The sequence below is a fragment of the Eucyclogobius newberryi genome, unplaced genomic scaffold (assembly GCF_026437365.1).
Source record: "Eucyclogobius newberryi isolate DKJ021-1_F unplaced genomic scaffold, fEucNew1.0.hap1 SCAF_16, whole genome shotgun sequence".
NCBI lineage: Eukaryota > Metazoa > Chordata > Actinopteri > Gobiiformes > Gobiidae > Eucyclogobius > Eucyclogobius newberryi.
In genome coordinates, this window is record NW_027315790.1 from 13153775 (window position 1) to 13170737 (window position 16963).

The 16963-nt window shown below is 40.6% G+C and overlaps 1 protein-coding gene across 3 annotated transcripts in view; it reads left to right on the forward strand.

Moving 5' to 3' along the window:
- col16a1 (collagen, type XVI, alpha 1) overlaps positions 1–16850 on the forward strand; it is a 56536-nt gene extending 39686 nt beyond the window's left edge. For 2 of the 3 annotated variants that reach the window (XM_072447619.1, XM_072447618.1), the window contains 50 exons: positions 425–460; positions 646–681; positions 766–888; positions 1174–1218; positions 1434–1469; positions 1557–1610; positions 1821–1880; positions 1962–2090; positions 2969–3004; positions 3159–3266; positions 3330–3452; positions 3529–3582; positions 3673–3714; positions 4199–4234; positions 4307–4351; positions 4427–4495; positions 4917–4970; positions 5329–5355; positions 6526–6582; positions 6785–6829; positions 6899–6970; positions 7719–7772; positions 8880–8927; positions 9076–9168; positions 9574–9612; positions 9700–9771; positions 9844–9888; positions 10695–10739; positions 11771–11824; positions 11911–11964; positions 12039–12092; positions 12170–12214; positions 12310–12363; positions 12442–12477; positions 12555–12617; positions 12743–12814; positions 12902–12955; positions 13074–13118; positions 13261–13305; positions 13414–13467; positions 13607–13660; positions 13752–13802; positions 13952–14041; positions 14149–14184; positions 14294–14338; positions 15218–15412; positions 15608–15671; positions 15745–15921; positions 15995–16072; positions 16447–16850. In XM_072447619.1, the coding sequence (XP_072303720.1) occupies positions 425–460; positions 646–681; positions 766–888; positions 1174–1218; positions 1434–1469; positions 1557–1610; positions 1821–1880; positions 1962–2090; positions 2969–3004; positions 3159–3266; positions 3330–3452; positions 3529–3582; positions 3673–3714; positions 4199–4234; positions 4307–4351; positions 4427–4495; positions 4917–4970; positions 5329–5355; positions 6526–6582; positions 6785–6829; positions 6899–6970; positions 7719–7772; positions 8880–8927; positions 9076–9168; positions 9574–9612; positions 9700–9771; positions 9844–9888; positions 10695–10739; positions 11771–11824; positions 11911–11964; positions 12039–12092; positions 12170–12214; positions 12310–12363; positions 12442–12477; positions 12555–12617; positions 12743–12814; positions 12902–12955; positions 13074–13118; positions 13261–13305; positions 13414–13467; positions 13607–13660; positions 13752–13802; positions 13952–14041; positions 14149–14184; positions 14294–14338; positions 15218–15412; positions 15608–15671; positions 15745–15921; positions 15995–16072; positions 16447–16640 (3297 nt within the window). In that variant the 3' untranslated portion in view covers positions 16641–16850. The remainder of the gene's footprint in view (positions 1–424; positions 461–645; positions 682–765; positions 889–1173; positions 1219–1433; positions 1470–1556; positions 1611–1820; positions 1881–1961; positions 2091–2968; positions 3005–3158; positions 3267–3329; positions 3453–3528; positions 3583–3672; positions 3715–4198; positions 4235–4306; positions 4352–4426; positions 4496–4916; positions 4971–5328; positions 5356–6525; positions 6583–6784; positions 6830–6898; positions 6971–7718; positions 7773–8879; positions 8928–9075; positions 9169–9573; positions 9613–9699; positions 9772–9843; positions 9889–10694; positions 10740–11770; positions 11825–11910; positions 11965–12038; positions 12093–12169; positions 12215–12309; positions 12364–12441; positions 12478–12554; positions 12618–12742; positions 12815–12901; positions 12956–13073; positions 13119–13260; positions 13306–13413; positions 13468–13606; positions 13661–13751; positions 13803–13951; positions 14042–14148; positions 14185–14293; positions 14339–15217; positions 15413–15607; positions 15672–15744; positions 15922–15994; positions 16073–16446) is intronic. The other variant, XM_072447620.1, reaches the window with a different exon arrangement.
- Positions 16851–16963: the final 113 nt, after the last annotated feature.

A 16963-nucleotide genomic window follows, 5' to 3' on the forward strand; every position in this document is an offset into this window, starting at 1 on the left:
GCATCCAACTGTGGCTATTTTATGTATTTCGTCTACAGATGCAATGACTTTCATTTCTTTATAATTTAGTGGGTATGTTTCAGCAAGTCTAGTGATGTAGAAAATGTATTCTTTGGATCACTGGTCATTTAGTTAATGTCACCTCCACATGTAGCACACACTGCATCCCTGCTACTCTCATTTCTGCCCACTCCTTAGCACAGCAACGATATGATTTGTGGAGAGAGGTATAAATCTACTGCCTTATGAGATTCTCCGTGCAACGATTTCCAATAGCGCCAGCATCCATCTGTCATACCTGGTTAGGGCGGATGGAGGGGATGGAGGGTAGGGCGGGTGCGCGGGTAACTTCTTTTCAACAAAGTCTCAGTTGATCTTAACCAATTCTCATTTTCTGTAAATTTTTCTTCTTTTCCTACAACAGGGGCCTCAAGGAGCAGACGGCAAAGCAGGACAAAAGGTACATGAGCTTCAATCATTCATTTTCACAGCACTCCTACATTATTATTCACGCTAACATGCTAGATGAAGTATAACTAACCCCCAAAACAACCTCATTCATAGTGATCTATAATGCACTGGCAAACCTTGTCTTTATGCATTATGAGCGTTTGGACGAAGTAAGCATTTTGTTTTGATTTTCAGGGAGAACATGGATCTGATGGTCTCAAAGGTGAAAAGGTAAGTTACCCAAAAATACCTCGATATCACTTTGATATTGGAAAACAAACAAAATGTTTATTTTGTTCCTGACTTTGTTTACAGGGTGACGCGTGTTTGGCTTGCCCCACTCTGGGTCAGCTGCCTGCTAACCTGCTGCCTGGAGTCATGAGCCAGACTCTGAAAGGAGAGAAAGGTGAAGCAGGGACAGGTCAGAAAGGAAACCAAGTGAGTCTGAGCGCTTTAGGTTTAGATTAGAAGTAATGAAGTTTCACAGCAGAACACCTCCAAGGTGAAAGCAAAAACAAACAGTGTTATCTTGTTCAAGTGTAAAGACTTTGTTCTTGTGGTGAGAGATATAATACATAGGATGCTGAAAATTGATGGATAATTGTTTTGCTTGACAAAAGATCTATTGCTGATTTTGTTTACCTGCTTGTGATTGCTTGCATGTGTGGGCAGTGATAAGAAGCCTCATTAAAGTGATGCATTGTCTGCTGTTGTGCTTCACAGGGGGAGGCCGGCGCTGTGGGCTTACCAGGGCCTGGTGGAGAAAAGGTATGTTCAGGAGTTGGCCACCCCCATTAACACAGTGTTTAAGCTCTCACAAGGTGAACCCACTCTGTCGTCTTAACAGACTTTAAAGAATGACCATCCATAACGCATTCATTTTAGGAGATAAAGATGCAAGACCTGGGGTTTCACACTACATTTTAACAATTTATAAAATATAATAGATTTTACTTATACCCATCTTACTAACTTGTCTGCAGGGCATTGCAGGGAGCAAAGGAGCTGATGGAAAGCCGGTGAGTGAATGAAAACATGACAGAACAAGTTCAAACATAGTGACACTTTATATAATAATTATGTTGTGTGTTGTGCCCATACGACAGGGAAAGCCTGGACAACGGGGGCACAGTGGCAAAGATGGACAAAAAGGAGAAAGGGTATGTAAATATCTATGTAAGTGATGTAGGGCTGGGCTGATCCTTGAGACTATATGCAAGTTTCTTTAATGATCTTATAAAACACACTCAGGCTGCAAATTATTGGGGCAATATCACCCACCCTCAATGATATCAGGGTGTATTCACGTTTTATTTCATCAATTAGTTTTATTTCATACATATGTTAATGTGTTGGTGTTGTCGCCACAGGGAGATCAAGGACTCCCAGGACTCCCAGGTCTCGGGCATCCTGGTTCCAAAGGAGAAAAAGTACATCAGCTTTGTCCAGTTCTTTGTATAACATCTTTGATAGGGTTTTTATAAGCACATCAAAAATACTGTTTGTCCTAGGGCGAGTGTGGTGTGTGCCAGCCATCAGAGGTCGGTGGTGGGCCCCACAATATCAGACCTATTGGAGCTGGTGAACGAGGCCTTCCAGGACCACCTGGGCCTCCAGGCTTTGGAGCAGAAGGCAAGCAGGTAACTTGATAAAACCAAATAAATATGATATATCTTTTCTGGTAATTCTCACAGGTTATGTTCACCTTCTAGAAAATAATAATTAGATTGAGGGAAGGAGACAGAAATATCAAAACCGAAACCCCACAAATGTTGATTCTTATCAATAAAACCATAACAAATATTATTTGTTTGGTATTGGCTTCACAAACTTGACAAATTAATCGTATGACTTGAAGACGTTTCAGCTGACAACAGTTAGGTCTTTTGTTGTTGAGTAATGGGACGACTTTCTAAAGAGAAAGTAAAACAACTTTAGTTTATTTACGCTGGCAGGGAAAACATTGAACTTTGTGCCAGTTTTTGTTACATGAGTAACTTCAGAGTTGTCAACCATAACTCAGGACAACATATCTGCTTTTTGACAGTGAAAAGACAAATTTGACCATAGGATTCTGTCATCAGCTCAATTTTTAATTATGCACATTCAAGAATGTTATGAAGCCACGTGAACACATTGTGATTGGCACTTTGTAATGATTCAACATCTGTATGAAGTGAGTACAGAATCTTCTCTGAGACTTTGGGACAAAATATGCCAAGTACAGAGAAATTACCCTTGTGAATGCACCATGCTTTCGTTTATTGGGCAAATAGGTTGTAAAGTGGCTTCTCTGACCACAGAAGTGCTGGTAGGTATTATAAATCTCTCTAGGATCCCGTCATCCCACCCAATTACATGCTTTATGCCTATGCGGTTAGTTTTATGTCAACAATTATTTTAGGCTAAATAGACACCGGCTTGTGTTTCAAGATGACTGCCTATGCATATTAAGTATGTGTATACCGTGTACGTGCATCCGCATGCATTAAGGTTCACATTTTATGTGTATGCACAGGGCCAACCGGGTGCTGCGGGTCCTAAAGGAGAAAAGGTACATCTTTTATTTGTATGTTTTAACTTGCTGTGTCAGAACTTGTTGTAACACAGATTATAATGTACATATATACTACTAAAGCACCACCAGTATTACATATTTTAAACTACAGAGATAAGCTTGTGTGATGTGAATAGTTTTGTGTCACCAGGGAGAGGCAGGAGAACAGGGGGATAAAGGACTAGATGGTGTCCCTGGAGTTCAAGGTTTTGCAGGAGAGCCAGGACAAGATGGACAAAGAGGCTTGAAAGGAGAGAAGGTATTGCTTTTCCTCCTTACTACTTCGTAGTCCTGGTAGTTAAACTTACTGTTTCTACTCAAGGGTGATGCTTGCACCAGCTGCCCCTCGGTGGGTGCTACAGGAGGTGAGGGCGTATTTGTCCCAGGTCCCAAAGGGGAGAGAGGCGAGCCCGGTCCACCAGGACAAGGGAAACCAGGGAAACATGTGAGTGGAATATATATGAGGTTATTATTCAAATCCTCATAGATTTGTTCACTTTCAACTGATATGTTATTCCCAGGGCTTACCAGGCCCAGCAGGTGTTCAAGGCACCCCTGGTACTAAAGGAACCAAGGTATGAAAGGTCATAGTGTTACTTTTGGAGAGGAGATTAAGTATATGCATTAGTTAGAGTTTTCAATACTGTTCTATTTTGTCTTCATAGGGAGAACCTGGTCTTGCTGGAGTTGGTCTTCTGGGGCCTCAGGTAAAACCTGAAAGTTACTTTCACAATTAAAGGAACCGCACACATACATACATACATACATACGTACATACATACATACATACATACGTACATACATACATACATACGTACATACATACATACATACATACATACGTACATACGTACGTACATACATACATACATACATACATACGTACATACATACATACATACATACGTACATACATACATACATACATACATACATACATACATATGTACATACATACATACGTACGTACGTACATACATACATACATACATACGTACATACATACATACATACATACATACATATGTACATACATACATACGTACGTACGTACATACATACATACATACATACATACATAAAAGTTGTACACCATCTACTAAAGCCTGTATAAGTCATCACTGACACAAGTTTACAGTTGATGGGTTTACAAACGTGTGAGATGCTAATTGTAGCTCATCTAAATCTTAGGGTGAACAGGGACCAAGAGGGCTGCCTGGACCTGTAGTAAGTTCCCCTATTTTAGAACATTCTCTTCAGTGCCGTATGATTATAATGACATTAATCATTTGTTTAAAGGGACCCCAAGGAGAGAGAGGATATCCTGGCTTTGAAGGAGAGAAGGTACTACTTAAAGCAGAAAGGTGGATTTATACTGTATTTGAAATCATGGAATTATATATGTACCTTTACTAACAGGGATCCAGAGGAGACGCTGGGCTTCCTGGACAACAGGGGCCAATGGGGCCCGCAGTTGAAGGACCTCCGGTGAGATCAAACTTTTTGCAACACTAAAAATAGTAATCATGGCCTTTTTGACATCAGCAGAAAAGGTTTTGAGGTTTATGACTAGTTTATCGCGCCTCATGAGCAGCCTTAAGGGTGGCACAGTGGCCCAGGGGCTTGCTTTGCTCACAGCGAGAAGATCTGTGCAATTTTCTTCCAATCATTCTCCAGCTAAGTGGATTTGACTTGGACAATAGGTACGCAGTATTCGTCGGTTAATTTTCACATTTCACTTCATGCATCTACTCATTTAATCCTAAAAGAAAAAAAACTGTTACTTATTCACAAATTGCCATTCTGCCTCTTTAATTTTCACCCCTGAACCATCCATGTATGTGCCCAAATTGTGTTTACTTGCACAGACTTTTACATGACTAATTTCCTCTCCTCTATTTAACCACAGGGTAAAGATGGAAAACAAGGTCTTAATGGGTTGCCAGGAGCAGAAGGAAAGCCGGTAAGTTTGTCCTTTTTGTTTCTCAAATGTGACACTAATTGGAGTCACTTTTCTGTTCTTTTGCATAAGAGATTTAAAAAGATGTAAGGGGGATTTAAGCAACAAACAAGATTGGCTGCCTCTGTGTTACCATCTTCAATTTTCTTTGAGCTTCTTTGGGAATTGTCCTTGATTCAGGCATCGTTTGTAACCAAGAATGCCCGTTTCAATCCATGACCGCGGCAATGTCTGCTTCCATCTCATCTGCTGTCCCCTCATCTCCTCCCAGCTCAGTGCCCCACGAGCTTTCTTCTGGAACAACAAATATGGAGTAACTAAATGTTTCTCTATGCGTGTGTGTGTCTTCTCTCTCTTGCAGGGACAAGATGGAGCTAAGGGGGACAAGGTAAGTCTAGCGTTTTGTTTGGATGACGGGATCTGGAGGGGTTTGAGTATAAAAGAAGGAAACAGATGGTAATCGCTGGAGATAGTTTAGCGCCCCCCTGCACTTTCATATGCACACTGAATTGAACATAGGCATGCACAGAGAGGCCTCTGGGCGCTCATGGAGGAGCAGAGGAGGTGACAAGTGTACTGTGACTGAAAGACTAGAGGAGTTTGGGGCCCTTAAGACAGGAAGAGAGTGTGACTATTAATTACTGCCTTCATCAGAGCTACCGTCCACTGTGTGAAAGAGAAAGAGAGAGGCAGCGATGACAAAGTGGCAGAGGCTGTACTGCAGGGAAAGCAAAGACATTTCAGACTGAATTCAAAATACCGTATTTGTGGAAGTCAGTGCATCTGCCTCTTTAAATCATACTGAAGCAGCAGTTGAAGTAACAAAATAATACATGTCATGATACTAAGTATGTCACAATATTTTCAAAATAATCTTCTAAAACTATTTAAAACCATTCTGATGCTGGCTGAAACCAAAAAGTCTGTTCAATGGCTTCACCTTCATTGAATCACATAACAGGAAAATGACAAAACAACACTTGTCAAAGCATCCCTTGGCTATAAATAAATTGGAAAAGTGAAAACGTTGCTTCATCCATCCCATCTCCAAACCCTGCATCTGTTTCGGTAGTGTTATGTTATGTGAACTATATGTGCAGGTTTGAAATAAAAATTGTATTTCAGACCTGCACATATAGTTCACATAACATAACACTACCATATAATATGTTATATGTTTTGAGTTGGCAAAGATCACAGCAAACTATACCCAAACACAAATTCAAATGATTTTTAAACTTAAAGTTTGGTTTCTCACATTTTAGTCAATTAAGACAATGGTTAAAATAATGATACACGTTTATTAAACTAAAAGGCAGAGAGTTGGCCTAGCTTAAAAGTTGATTGCAAATTCACTTGGATCCTTGTTGTTGTGTTGCTTTTAATGGCAGTTGGCAGCCAACTGAAATTGTGTATTTACCACCACCTATTGTAGTTGTCCGTCTTCAAAGTATGTGTTTTACGCTATACAAAATAATGAAAAAAAGAAGTGAGAGAAAGGGAGACGTCAAGAGATTGGATCTTATCTTTGTGTAACTGCTTCTGATGTATATTTTAGGGTGAACCTGGAGAGTGCAACTGCATAACCCCCTCGTACACGGGAGTGGGCGGACCAGTGAGTATATGCACTGAAATACTAACACACTGAATATACTTACAGCATGTTACCACTTCATCGTATGTGCACTATTTACCTTGTACCTGAGTCACTTTTATCTGACTGACAAAGCATACATTACCAGTCTGTTGCCTCCCTCTGCCTGCTGAAACAGAGACTACTTTTTTCCTGGTCTGATTCAACTGTCCTTTCCTTCCAGGGAGCTCCAGGAACTGCAGTAAACATGTGGCAAGCTGGCCCTCAGGTGGGTACAGTCAGCAGCTTCATGATTTAAGCTTAAGTGCTATTAACTTACAAACATCTCTTTTTGTAGGGCCCTCCTGGACCCCCCGGCCCACCAGGAGCCCCGGGAGTCCAGGGAGTCACTGGAATCCAAGGAATCCAAGTAAGAAGATCATGGACTTCATTAGCTTAATCCTTTGTTCAATTCAGCCACCGCTCATTGATCTGAATTGAAATACAAGCTACTCTTAAACCTGCTTGGGCAACATGGGAGTCTTGAGAAAGACATTAACATGCTTAGCATCATGATCAGGACATGTGCCATAAACCATGCATGTAGGTGATCAGCCACATGGCCCGTTATGACCCTGAAACTATCAAAGGACCAAGGCCAGGTAAGAGACCCAGACTGCAGACTGAGTGGGTTCTTAAAGAAGGTGCAGGCTTTCAGCATACTTGCGCATAAGGACACATATGCATGTAGGACATGACGCACTTGTAGGCTTATACTGTCCCTGTATTTAAATGTGAAAATACTAACAAAGCTTCAGCCAGGCTTCACTCATGAGTCATCTGAGCAGGCTGGGCAATGTCCTTCAAGACATAAACAGTTATTTGAAGGTATGCCTCTGAATGATTACACCCTCATCCACACGGCTATTGTACATTACAAAACAATCAAGCGCTCCTTCAAATAAAGTGTTGCTATGTTCTGCTTGAATAGTCAAAGGTGGCAAAGACCAGGTGTGGTGCTCAGGACTGGAGGAAGTGGTGGTGTCATTGACTGTACATAGCCTACCTTTAATAAGGAACAGCATGTGACCCTTTGACTCTGCCTGTACCACTGGTGGAGATGGGAGTGGTTAGCCTTTAGCAGGCAACATCTACCTCAACCACTGCCTTCTTTTTAGGGTATCCCTGGAAACGACGGGATACCGGGGAATCCGGGTTTGCCTGGAAAGATCGTAAGTAAAATTAGAGCAAAAACAGAAAGATCTTATGAACAAAGCAGAAAATAATAAGTATAAATTCATATGAAAGAAAATACTTCAATTTGAATTTGTAAAGATGGAGCCGTTTTTTTTTTACCCGTAATTTTACTTTTGGCTAATAGTAACCTATAAACACCTCATGTTTATATTTCCCCCTGTGCTGTACATGAAATGGTAGATAACCATACATGTGTAGTGAATGTGCTTTTTGTGGGCGGTAGAGGTGAGTTACCAACAGCTAATCATGCACACCACACAATATGCTGTGAGTTAACATGTTTGTTTATTTGCCTATGGCCCAACATATTTTTGGTTTATTTTATCTCAGCATATATTCATAAATGTTATCAAAATGTATTGATTTGTATGTTTAAAGTCTATACATTGTGGACATGAATATAACACAACATTATACATTATAGAGACTCTTCACCTCGGCAGTTAATGCACTGGACCACTGTTGATTGCACTCAGTATACAATATATGGTGGAACATTAAATTGTGCCCCTCTAATGGCTTCTCTTTGAACAATGTCAGATGGGTTTGTAATGAGTTGAAACCAGGCCAGGTGCTATTGATGGACTATTTTAGTGGATAGGTCCCGAGGCTTTGTTAGGGAGTGAGCAATTTCATTTATTTTAGAGCATATGTCTATAAATTGTCTTTACTGGGACATCTTAATGGGACTTTTGGATGATTTTTGTAGAGTAGTCGACTTTTAAGTTAAAACCTTCAAATGCAGGTCTACTATATGTCCCAATCCTTGGTTCCAATATATTCTGCTGTTAATAGCCAAATTATTTTTAACTTGTAGTCTAATGTTTGATGTCATGTAAAAGTAAACAAACTTAAATTGCCACTTTATAGTAATGGTTTTATCTAATGGAAAAAAAAATAAAAAATAGGGACTTTTAACAATGTATTGCACAAAACAAGACCAACACCATTTAAAGATTGAAGTTTATATGTTACGTTAATATTAATTGATTTGACCATGATTACTTTTACTGTCAAGAAAACATTGTCTGGGGCAGTTGAGTGTTAAAAGATACAATACACACTTGTCTTTCTTTGTCTAGATCCCAGTTGGAATACATCAGCTGCCTCAAGACGCCTCAAGCACAGATGTAAGTTCAGTAAAACTGTTCTCTCAATGACTGTTAGCACAATGACACTTGAGCGGGGACAGTTTTTGTTTGTTTAAAAAAAACAAAAACAAAAACTGTTTATCAGTTTGTTCACAACTTAGGAGAACTGTGTTGGGGCTGTTTCCAGGGCTTGCCAGGTGTCCCGGGTACGACAGGTGCCAAAGGAGAGAAAGGAGATCAGGGCAAGCCTGGTGTAACTCCACTGGACAACTGTGATAAGGTATGATTGGGTTCAATGGGGAAATTTGGCTTGAGTATTATGAGCCTTTATTTTTATGCAAAATGTCCAGTTATTATTTGCCGTGGTTTGGCATGCAGTAGATCCTGTGCAGGTGTACTGATGCATAGTGACAGTTCAAAGTGAAACATATTACATTGATTCAGCACACACAATGGTTGGTGCATTATGTTGGATGCACTTTTTCTAAGCCTGAATAAAAGAGGCAGTAAAAGCATGTGAAAAGTAAGAATTGCATAGAATATATAACTTTTAACTGTCTAAATCCATGCAATGTATGTTTCACTTTTTGAACTTGTAGTATTAACTTAATTTGATTATAGATTAGCAACTGTTGGACTCTATTTTTGCCAGAACAATTCCTAAAATCCTCTCCCATCTTTGCAGTGTTTGGAGAAACTGCAGAACATACAGGCAACACAAGCGGTCAGATAATTATTGCAAATCTCTTACGGTTATGTTGAAGAATCATGACAATTAAATATAGTATTCTACTGCTCATGTTCATTACAGAATAGTGAGTCGTACATGGGACCACCCGGGATTCCAGGAGTGCCCGGATCACCAGGAATAAAGGGGGAGTCGGTAGGTATTCCAGCTACTTGTCAACCAAAAAGCTTAAACTAAGCTTAGACTTATTTAGTTCCGTGTCCACAGGGTGTCCCGGGAGACAGAGGGCCGGCTGGAATACCAGGGAACATGGTGAGGCTTCTCATTAAGATCAAATTGTTCCTTGATGTAAAACACTTTAGGGTAGTCTTGAAGGTAGAAAAGCATCATCTAAATGTGACCATTTACTATTTACTTAGCAAGACAAAGTCAGATAATTTCAACTCAAACCACAACACACATCCAAACAGATTATTGATCCCCAAGTCTGTCAACGTGGTTCCTATTTTCTCATTTAATTCCCTTTATATTAAAATATCTGCCAATAGTAATACATTTGTGTGGATCTGAGGCTTTAAAATCGGCTTTTCTTTAGTGAATGAAAGTACTTGATCTCACCTGAGCTTATGACTGCAAGTCCTGCAAGCTCATGATATCAAGTGTCAAGGGGAAGCTGTGCTTGTAACCTTAATGCATTGAGCCCCCTGCTGGTCTGTCTGTCAGGCAGAAAAGCACGATGATATGAACACGAATCTTGTATAGAAATATGGAATGTCATTTTTTCAGATCAGGTACAATCATTTTCCACCTGCCTGTGTCATGTCATGTGACTTATAATTTACTATGTATTAGAAGGTAGCTTCTTTCAATACAGTGCCTTACTGTTGCTTTATACTTTTGATCCTCTTATCCATTTTTGATCTTGCTGATCACAAGATCTACAGTTTTAGCAGTCATCGGAAATAAAACATTGATAAACTCTATACAGTTTTTTTTTTTTCAATCCCCAACAGATTACAGACTAATCACCGTTTCTAGCCTAACATACTTCATTGTTATATTAAATCTGTGTATTTTTCCATACTACACATTGATTATTTTGTGTTGTATTTTCCTAGGGACCCCCTGGTTTCCCTGGTCCTCAAGGTCCATCTGGTTCACCCGTAAGTTTTTAGTCTTCTCAAATGTGTTTTTAGTGAACCTCTCTTATTGATACACTTGTCTCCTAGTTTCCTCTGTTCTTTATTGATAGCGTTTTTTACATGTTTCTCTGCTGTAGCTCAATTATTCCCCTGTCCAAGTGATGGAGAGTGGAGGTACTCTGCAGACAGCCCGCCCCTCTCCAGATTTATTGTTTTAGGAAAATTGTGAGGCTAAATGTGACTGAACACTGTGTGAAAACCATTTGCATCATAGTCGAGCTTTGCAACAGGTTCTGCTTCTTGCTGTGAGCACCTGTTGAGTTTGACTGTACTGTAGCACGTCACACTGCATTATGATTTAAGTTTAATTTGCAAAAACAGGGCTTTTAAAAAAAATTAATCCCTCTCTTTTTTTTATCAAAGCCATTGAACTTTTCGTTTGTTTATATCACTGGTGGAATATAGTAAGACATTTTCTTCTACTTTTTCAAACGAGACATCTTTTTATTTTACTGTAAATCTTCAATTACGTCTCAAAGTCGGTGTTTTATGGTCACCAATTTGTAAAAAAATAGTTATGCCATAATAAAACTGATTATTCCATATCCATTTCATATCTTACTGTATTCTCATCTATTGTTTAAACACAAACTGTATGTAGATTAATTTCAAAAGCAGAGATTTAACGACAATCATTGGTAGTTGAGAAATGGCATCATTGTACTTCTAAATTAGACATAAAACATAGACACAAAACGTGCTATGCAGGACACATAGTAGGTCATTGTGACATATTCTCACCAAAGACTAAACAAACAACAGAAGGAAAGCTTTTTAAGCTGTTTAGTCTGATGAGCTGATGATACTACTCATATTCTACTCATGATGAGAAAAATGATTAAATTAAATTCCATAATATCTGCTGCAGCTGAAGGAGGAATGTACCTGGTCATCCATGTGGTATTGACAGTCCTTGTTTTATTCACAGCTGCACAGTTTCTTCAGAATTTGCAATCCATATTCCCTCATTTACCTCTCGGTCTTGTTTCCAGGGTCAGAGGGGGGAGCAAGGGACACCCGGACTCCCGGGACTAAAAGGAGAGCAGGTTTGCACTGCGTGTTCTGAAAAATAAATGTTAAGTTATAAAATGTTCAAAATACTACAACCAACATATATTTTATGTACGTTAAGGGCCCTGCGGGAACCTCTGGATATCCAGGAACCATGGGACCACCAGGAATGCCTGTAAAGTCTCCCCTATTTCATAAAAATGTCTGGTAGTCAGCAAAATTGAAATTAGTTGTTCATTTCATTATCAGGGACTTAAAGGTGAACGTGGAAGTCCGGGAAGTGCCGGGAGTAATGGAGAAGCAGTAAGCAAATCAGTATTGGAAAAAACATTAACTTAAGGTTGTGGCAAAAAGACTGCATAATTTGTCTCTCTTTTTAGGGTGCTCCGGGCAGCGCAGGGTTCCCTGGACCTGCTGGTGCACCGGTTAGTGTTGAACTCTAGTTCATAAGGCTATGTATTGTGGAAAAGGCACGCACAAATACAGGATGTATTGGATTTTGTGTTTGTGTCTCTTGCAGGGCATTAAAGGAGATACAGGACCAGCTGGGCCTGTTGGGCCCAAAGCCGACCAAGTCAGTATGACAAGCCTCAATGAATGAACATAATGGAAATGTTCTCATCCTGGCTGACACATTCTCAATTGTTTATAGGGATTCCAGGGACCACCAGGTTTCCCAGGACCTCCTGTAAGCACAATAAATCAGTGTATACTATTATAAAATATATTATAAGTCTTGTCGCAGCTTGCATGTATGTGTTTCAGGGCGGACCTGGACCTGCTGGTAAAAGTGGAAGAGAAGGGCTTCCGGGACTCAAGGGTGAAAAGGTGAGTTCAGACTCCTCATTTATATCACTATTCACTTTGTATGGAAGAGTTTCTTTCTTGAGCCATCTACCATTTCCACCCAACACTGAACACTGAAGAGGTTGTATGTTCACTGTTCTTTACAGGGAAATGATGGCCTCCAAGGATCTCAAGGGGCCTCTGGTCCCCCAGGCTCACCTGGCTCTCCAGGGTTAATGGTAGGAGCATCTCTAGTGTCTACATGTTTCTTTCATTAAATAACAATATGGTAGCTCTTGAGTTTTACTGAAGCTCTGTAATGACAGGGCCCTCCCGGTGTTGAAGGGCTCTACGGAAAAGATGGAAAACCAGGGCTACGTGTAAGTTGTATGCGTTCATTTGTATATGGGCGCATCATTGCCTAATGAGGTATATGTAATATCAGAATTCTTATCATAGTAAAAGTATTTTATTTTGGATTTTACCTTTTGTTGTTAGGGTGAAGCAGGGCCTGCAGGCCCAGTGGGACCACGGGGAATCCCAGTGAGTATCCTCATAAATGTGGTTTAATTTTTAACTCTCGCTATCATAAATACAAATGTACAAAGCCCAGGTGCATTGGCTATCTTGATCGTCTAATATTCTGATTAAGTAGCAGTTGTGTTTCATTGATGTCTCTCCTTAGGGATTCAAGGGTAAAAGTGGTCATACTGGGTTCCCCGGAGCAAAGGTTAGCTAATAAAGTGTTTATTTTTGTTTATTTTACTTTTTGATATCTGGTTTCATTTATATGTGCATTTCCGAAAATATAATCAGAATTATGTGTTGATTTGTTCAGGGTGAAATTGGCCCCTCGGGTCCTCCTGGACCACCTGGCCGGCCTGGTCATGAGGTGAGAACTTTGTTTCAAGATATAGAGTGTTGCTGTTCGGCCTAATAGAAATAGTGCATATACACTATGCAATAGCGTATGTGCTGCTTATACTATAAAGTCAGAGATAAATCTAAATGTCAAGTTGTGACCTGTTCAGGGTGACCCTGGTACTCCAGGTCTACAGGGCCGACCAGGACCTCCTGGACACGCTGTAAGTTGGTGTTATTTTGATTTAACCCACATAATTTTTTTCTCTCAATTTCAGCACAGCTGTAACAAAAAAAAATATTCACTTTTAACAGGGTTCCACAGGCCCAGCTGGGCCCCCTGGTCCCGCCGGTGCAAATGGAATGGTACGTTTATCTAGATTTGGCTGCTGGTTATAACACCTCTGCCTTTTTTTTAAAGCTTATGTTTGGTGCCGAATTAAAAAAAAAAAACAAATATATATATTTGAAAAATATGATATAAAACTTTTTTACTTTTTACTTTTTATGAACAGGGTACCAAAGGAGACAAGGGTCAGGCTGGTGATAGAGGTTTACCAGGCATGGGGGGACCTCCAGGGCCTCCTGGACATCCGGGGGCATTGGTCAGTGACCTCTTCTGCTCTCTTTATCTATTACAAAACTAAAAAACTGTGTTGATGTGCTTGTTAAAGTGGCTTTTTCTTGAGTCTGAATTGGCTCTTGTGTTTAGGGCGACCCGGGCAGTGATGGTGCCGCTGGTAAAGATGTGAGTAATTGAACATTTGCGGCCATTAGAATCAGACAGCTGTATTGATCTGGTCTTCCGTACATCCTTCATGCCTTTGACAAATGGGAACTGTTTTGTCTTCTGACAGGGAGCTGCGGGCACACCAGGGGACACTGGACAGACGGGTCAAAAGGTAGTGCACACTCAGCATGCTTCACAGTCATACAGCTATGCTGCTTCTCCTCTAACCCTTATCAATCCATATACTGTGTTACTCTCAAAGAGGCTCAGGTTCACCCACTATGCTGGATTTATTTACACAGGTCATCAATTCATTCAACGCAATAAATTATTTTACTATTCCTTAGATTATTCACCTCAGTTCACACTGGTCAGAGTTGGACCCCTTGCTAATATTCAGTAGGTAACTCCTGTCGGGTCTGTCTGAGACTGGGTACAGTGATAAAGTTATTCTCTGCCTCTGGGATAATGCTATTAAGCATGAGGGGAGATGCTGGATGAGGCTATTTGTCATGCTGACAGCATGCCATTGTCAGGGTTTTAGCTGCATAGAAGAGAAGAACAGAGACAGAAGATGAGGATGGACTCTTCTATTCTTCTGTCCTCTCTCTATTTCAAGACCCAGCTCTTTGTCTGTGACTTGTAAACATTAGACGTCCATTATGGCTGCTTTGTTCTTCATAAATCACTGTTGCTAATGCAGTGCATTTTTTTTTTAACCAAAAAGGCAAATAAACATAGTTTTAGTGAAACAATCAATCATACTTGTTGATTGAAGTGGTTCTCAGACCAGCTCCAGCTGACTGTAAATTACTTTTGGATGAAAGTTAAAAGGTTTTGATTTTAAAACCGTGTCCAGATAACTTCCATTGAAACGTTTTCTGCTATGTATTACCATCTATGAAGAAGCTGCGGAAGTCAGATCAGTTGACTGTAGAGTATGTCAATAAAATAAATAATCTCATTAAAAGTTAGAATTAGACAAAGGATGCAATATTACTTTGAGTATATGGCATTTATTGATACTTTATATGATGTGTATTTTGCACAGGGCGAAGCAGGGACCCCTGGTCAAAGAGGTTCACCAGGTGAAAGAGGCAGACCGGGGCCTCCAGGAGGTGGAGGGTACCACTCCAAAGACGCACAGCCCATGATGGGGCCATCTGGGCCCAGAGGCGAGAGAGGAAGCCCTGGAACCGAGGGTGTCCCTGGTCCAGCTGGGTCACCAGGAATACCAGGAAATGATGTGAGCTCGCAAAAGACTTATTGTGTGTCGCTGTTTTTTGTTTTTAGAGCAGTTTAGATTAATTCAAAAGGGGACTGGGACAGTTACAGTAGCCAGTGGCAGCTCCAGCTGCTCATATAAATAATATATATTTTAATTAACTGCACTGATTTATGTTGGTTCTTATAATTTTCCCATTCTCTTTACCTATGCAAGGCTGTGGTGAACTACGACGAAATCAAGAACTTCATACGGCAGCAGGTTATCAAGATTTTTGATGGTGAGATATATTATATTTGAATATGTTTATTATTGTATGTTGTTTAATGGGCTCTCATTGTACCCCTCTTCAGAGAGAATGGCCTACTACATGTCCCGGATGCAGATGCCAGTAGAAATGGCGGCATCTCCAGGGCGCCCCGGGCCTCCAGGTAAAGATGGGGTCCCTGGCAGTCCAGGGGCTCCGGGATCCCCCGGCATGCCAGGACACATCGGCAGACAGGGCCGGTCTGGTGGACAAGGACCAGCTGGTGAGCCTCTTTCATGAATGCTTTTGTTATTACTTGTCAGAGCATATTTCTAATATGTCCTATGTGCCCAAAGGACCACGAGGACAACCAGGAGAAAAGGGAGATAAAGGAATTGGTGAAATGGGAGATATGGGACCTCCTGGTGCACCTGGTAAAAAAAAACTACCTACTATTAATTTGCGTTTCAATCAATCAATCAATCAATCAACTTAAACCATAAACTTACAATAACATCATCAATACAAGTAGTTGTTTTTGTGAAAGATCTAGATTAAGAGAGCTTTTGACCAGTATCACACCCCGCCCTGTTTTAATTGACACACAGGGCGTGGTGCTGATCACCACTAGCTTCCATTGAGGATTGAGCATTTATATTTGTTTATAACATTATGTTCAGGAGCAGCTCTATTTTGTGACAGTTTATGACTGTAATCAAACATTTTAAACGAGACAGAAAATTGTTGTACCTTTTACCATTATTAGTTTTATCACACTTCTCATCTTCTCACACTCATCTCATCACAGGTGTTCCAGGATCTCCAGGTTATGGAAAGATGGGACCGCCAGGATCTGTAGGCCAACAGGGCGTTCCTGGGATTCCAGGCCCTCCCGGAGCAACTGGTTCAAAGGGGAAAGACGGTCGCTGTAATCCAGGGGACTGTGCGAGCCATCAAGTAGAGTACAGTCCTAAAGGCCCTCCTATGAAGGGCCCCTGGTAGTCTCTGGACGGAGGGATCGAAGGGACTAATGCAATGAGACACGCTAGAATGACACAAACACAGGCTTCACATCCCGGATATCAATTAATCGGACATAATTATTAAAATAAAGCAGCTACTGTCAAGCACCCCACTCAAGGGCCACACTGGAACAAAGGCCTCTTCCATCAACCAGCAGTGTATTCTTACTATAAACACTGCAAGTCTTTTGACTGTTTTCATTTTTGTGTTTTTATCACTTTCAACAATAATTCATTGATGCTTAGTACTGTCCACTAGGCCGTTACTGAATGGAATACCCATAATTTCTTTGGCATCCATTT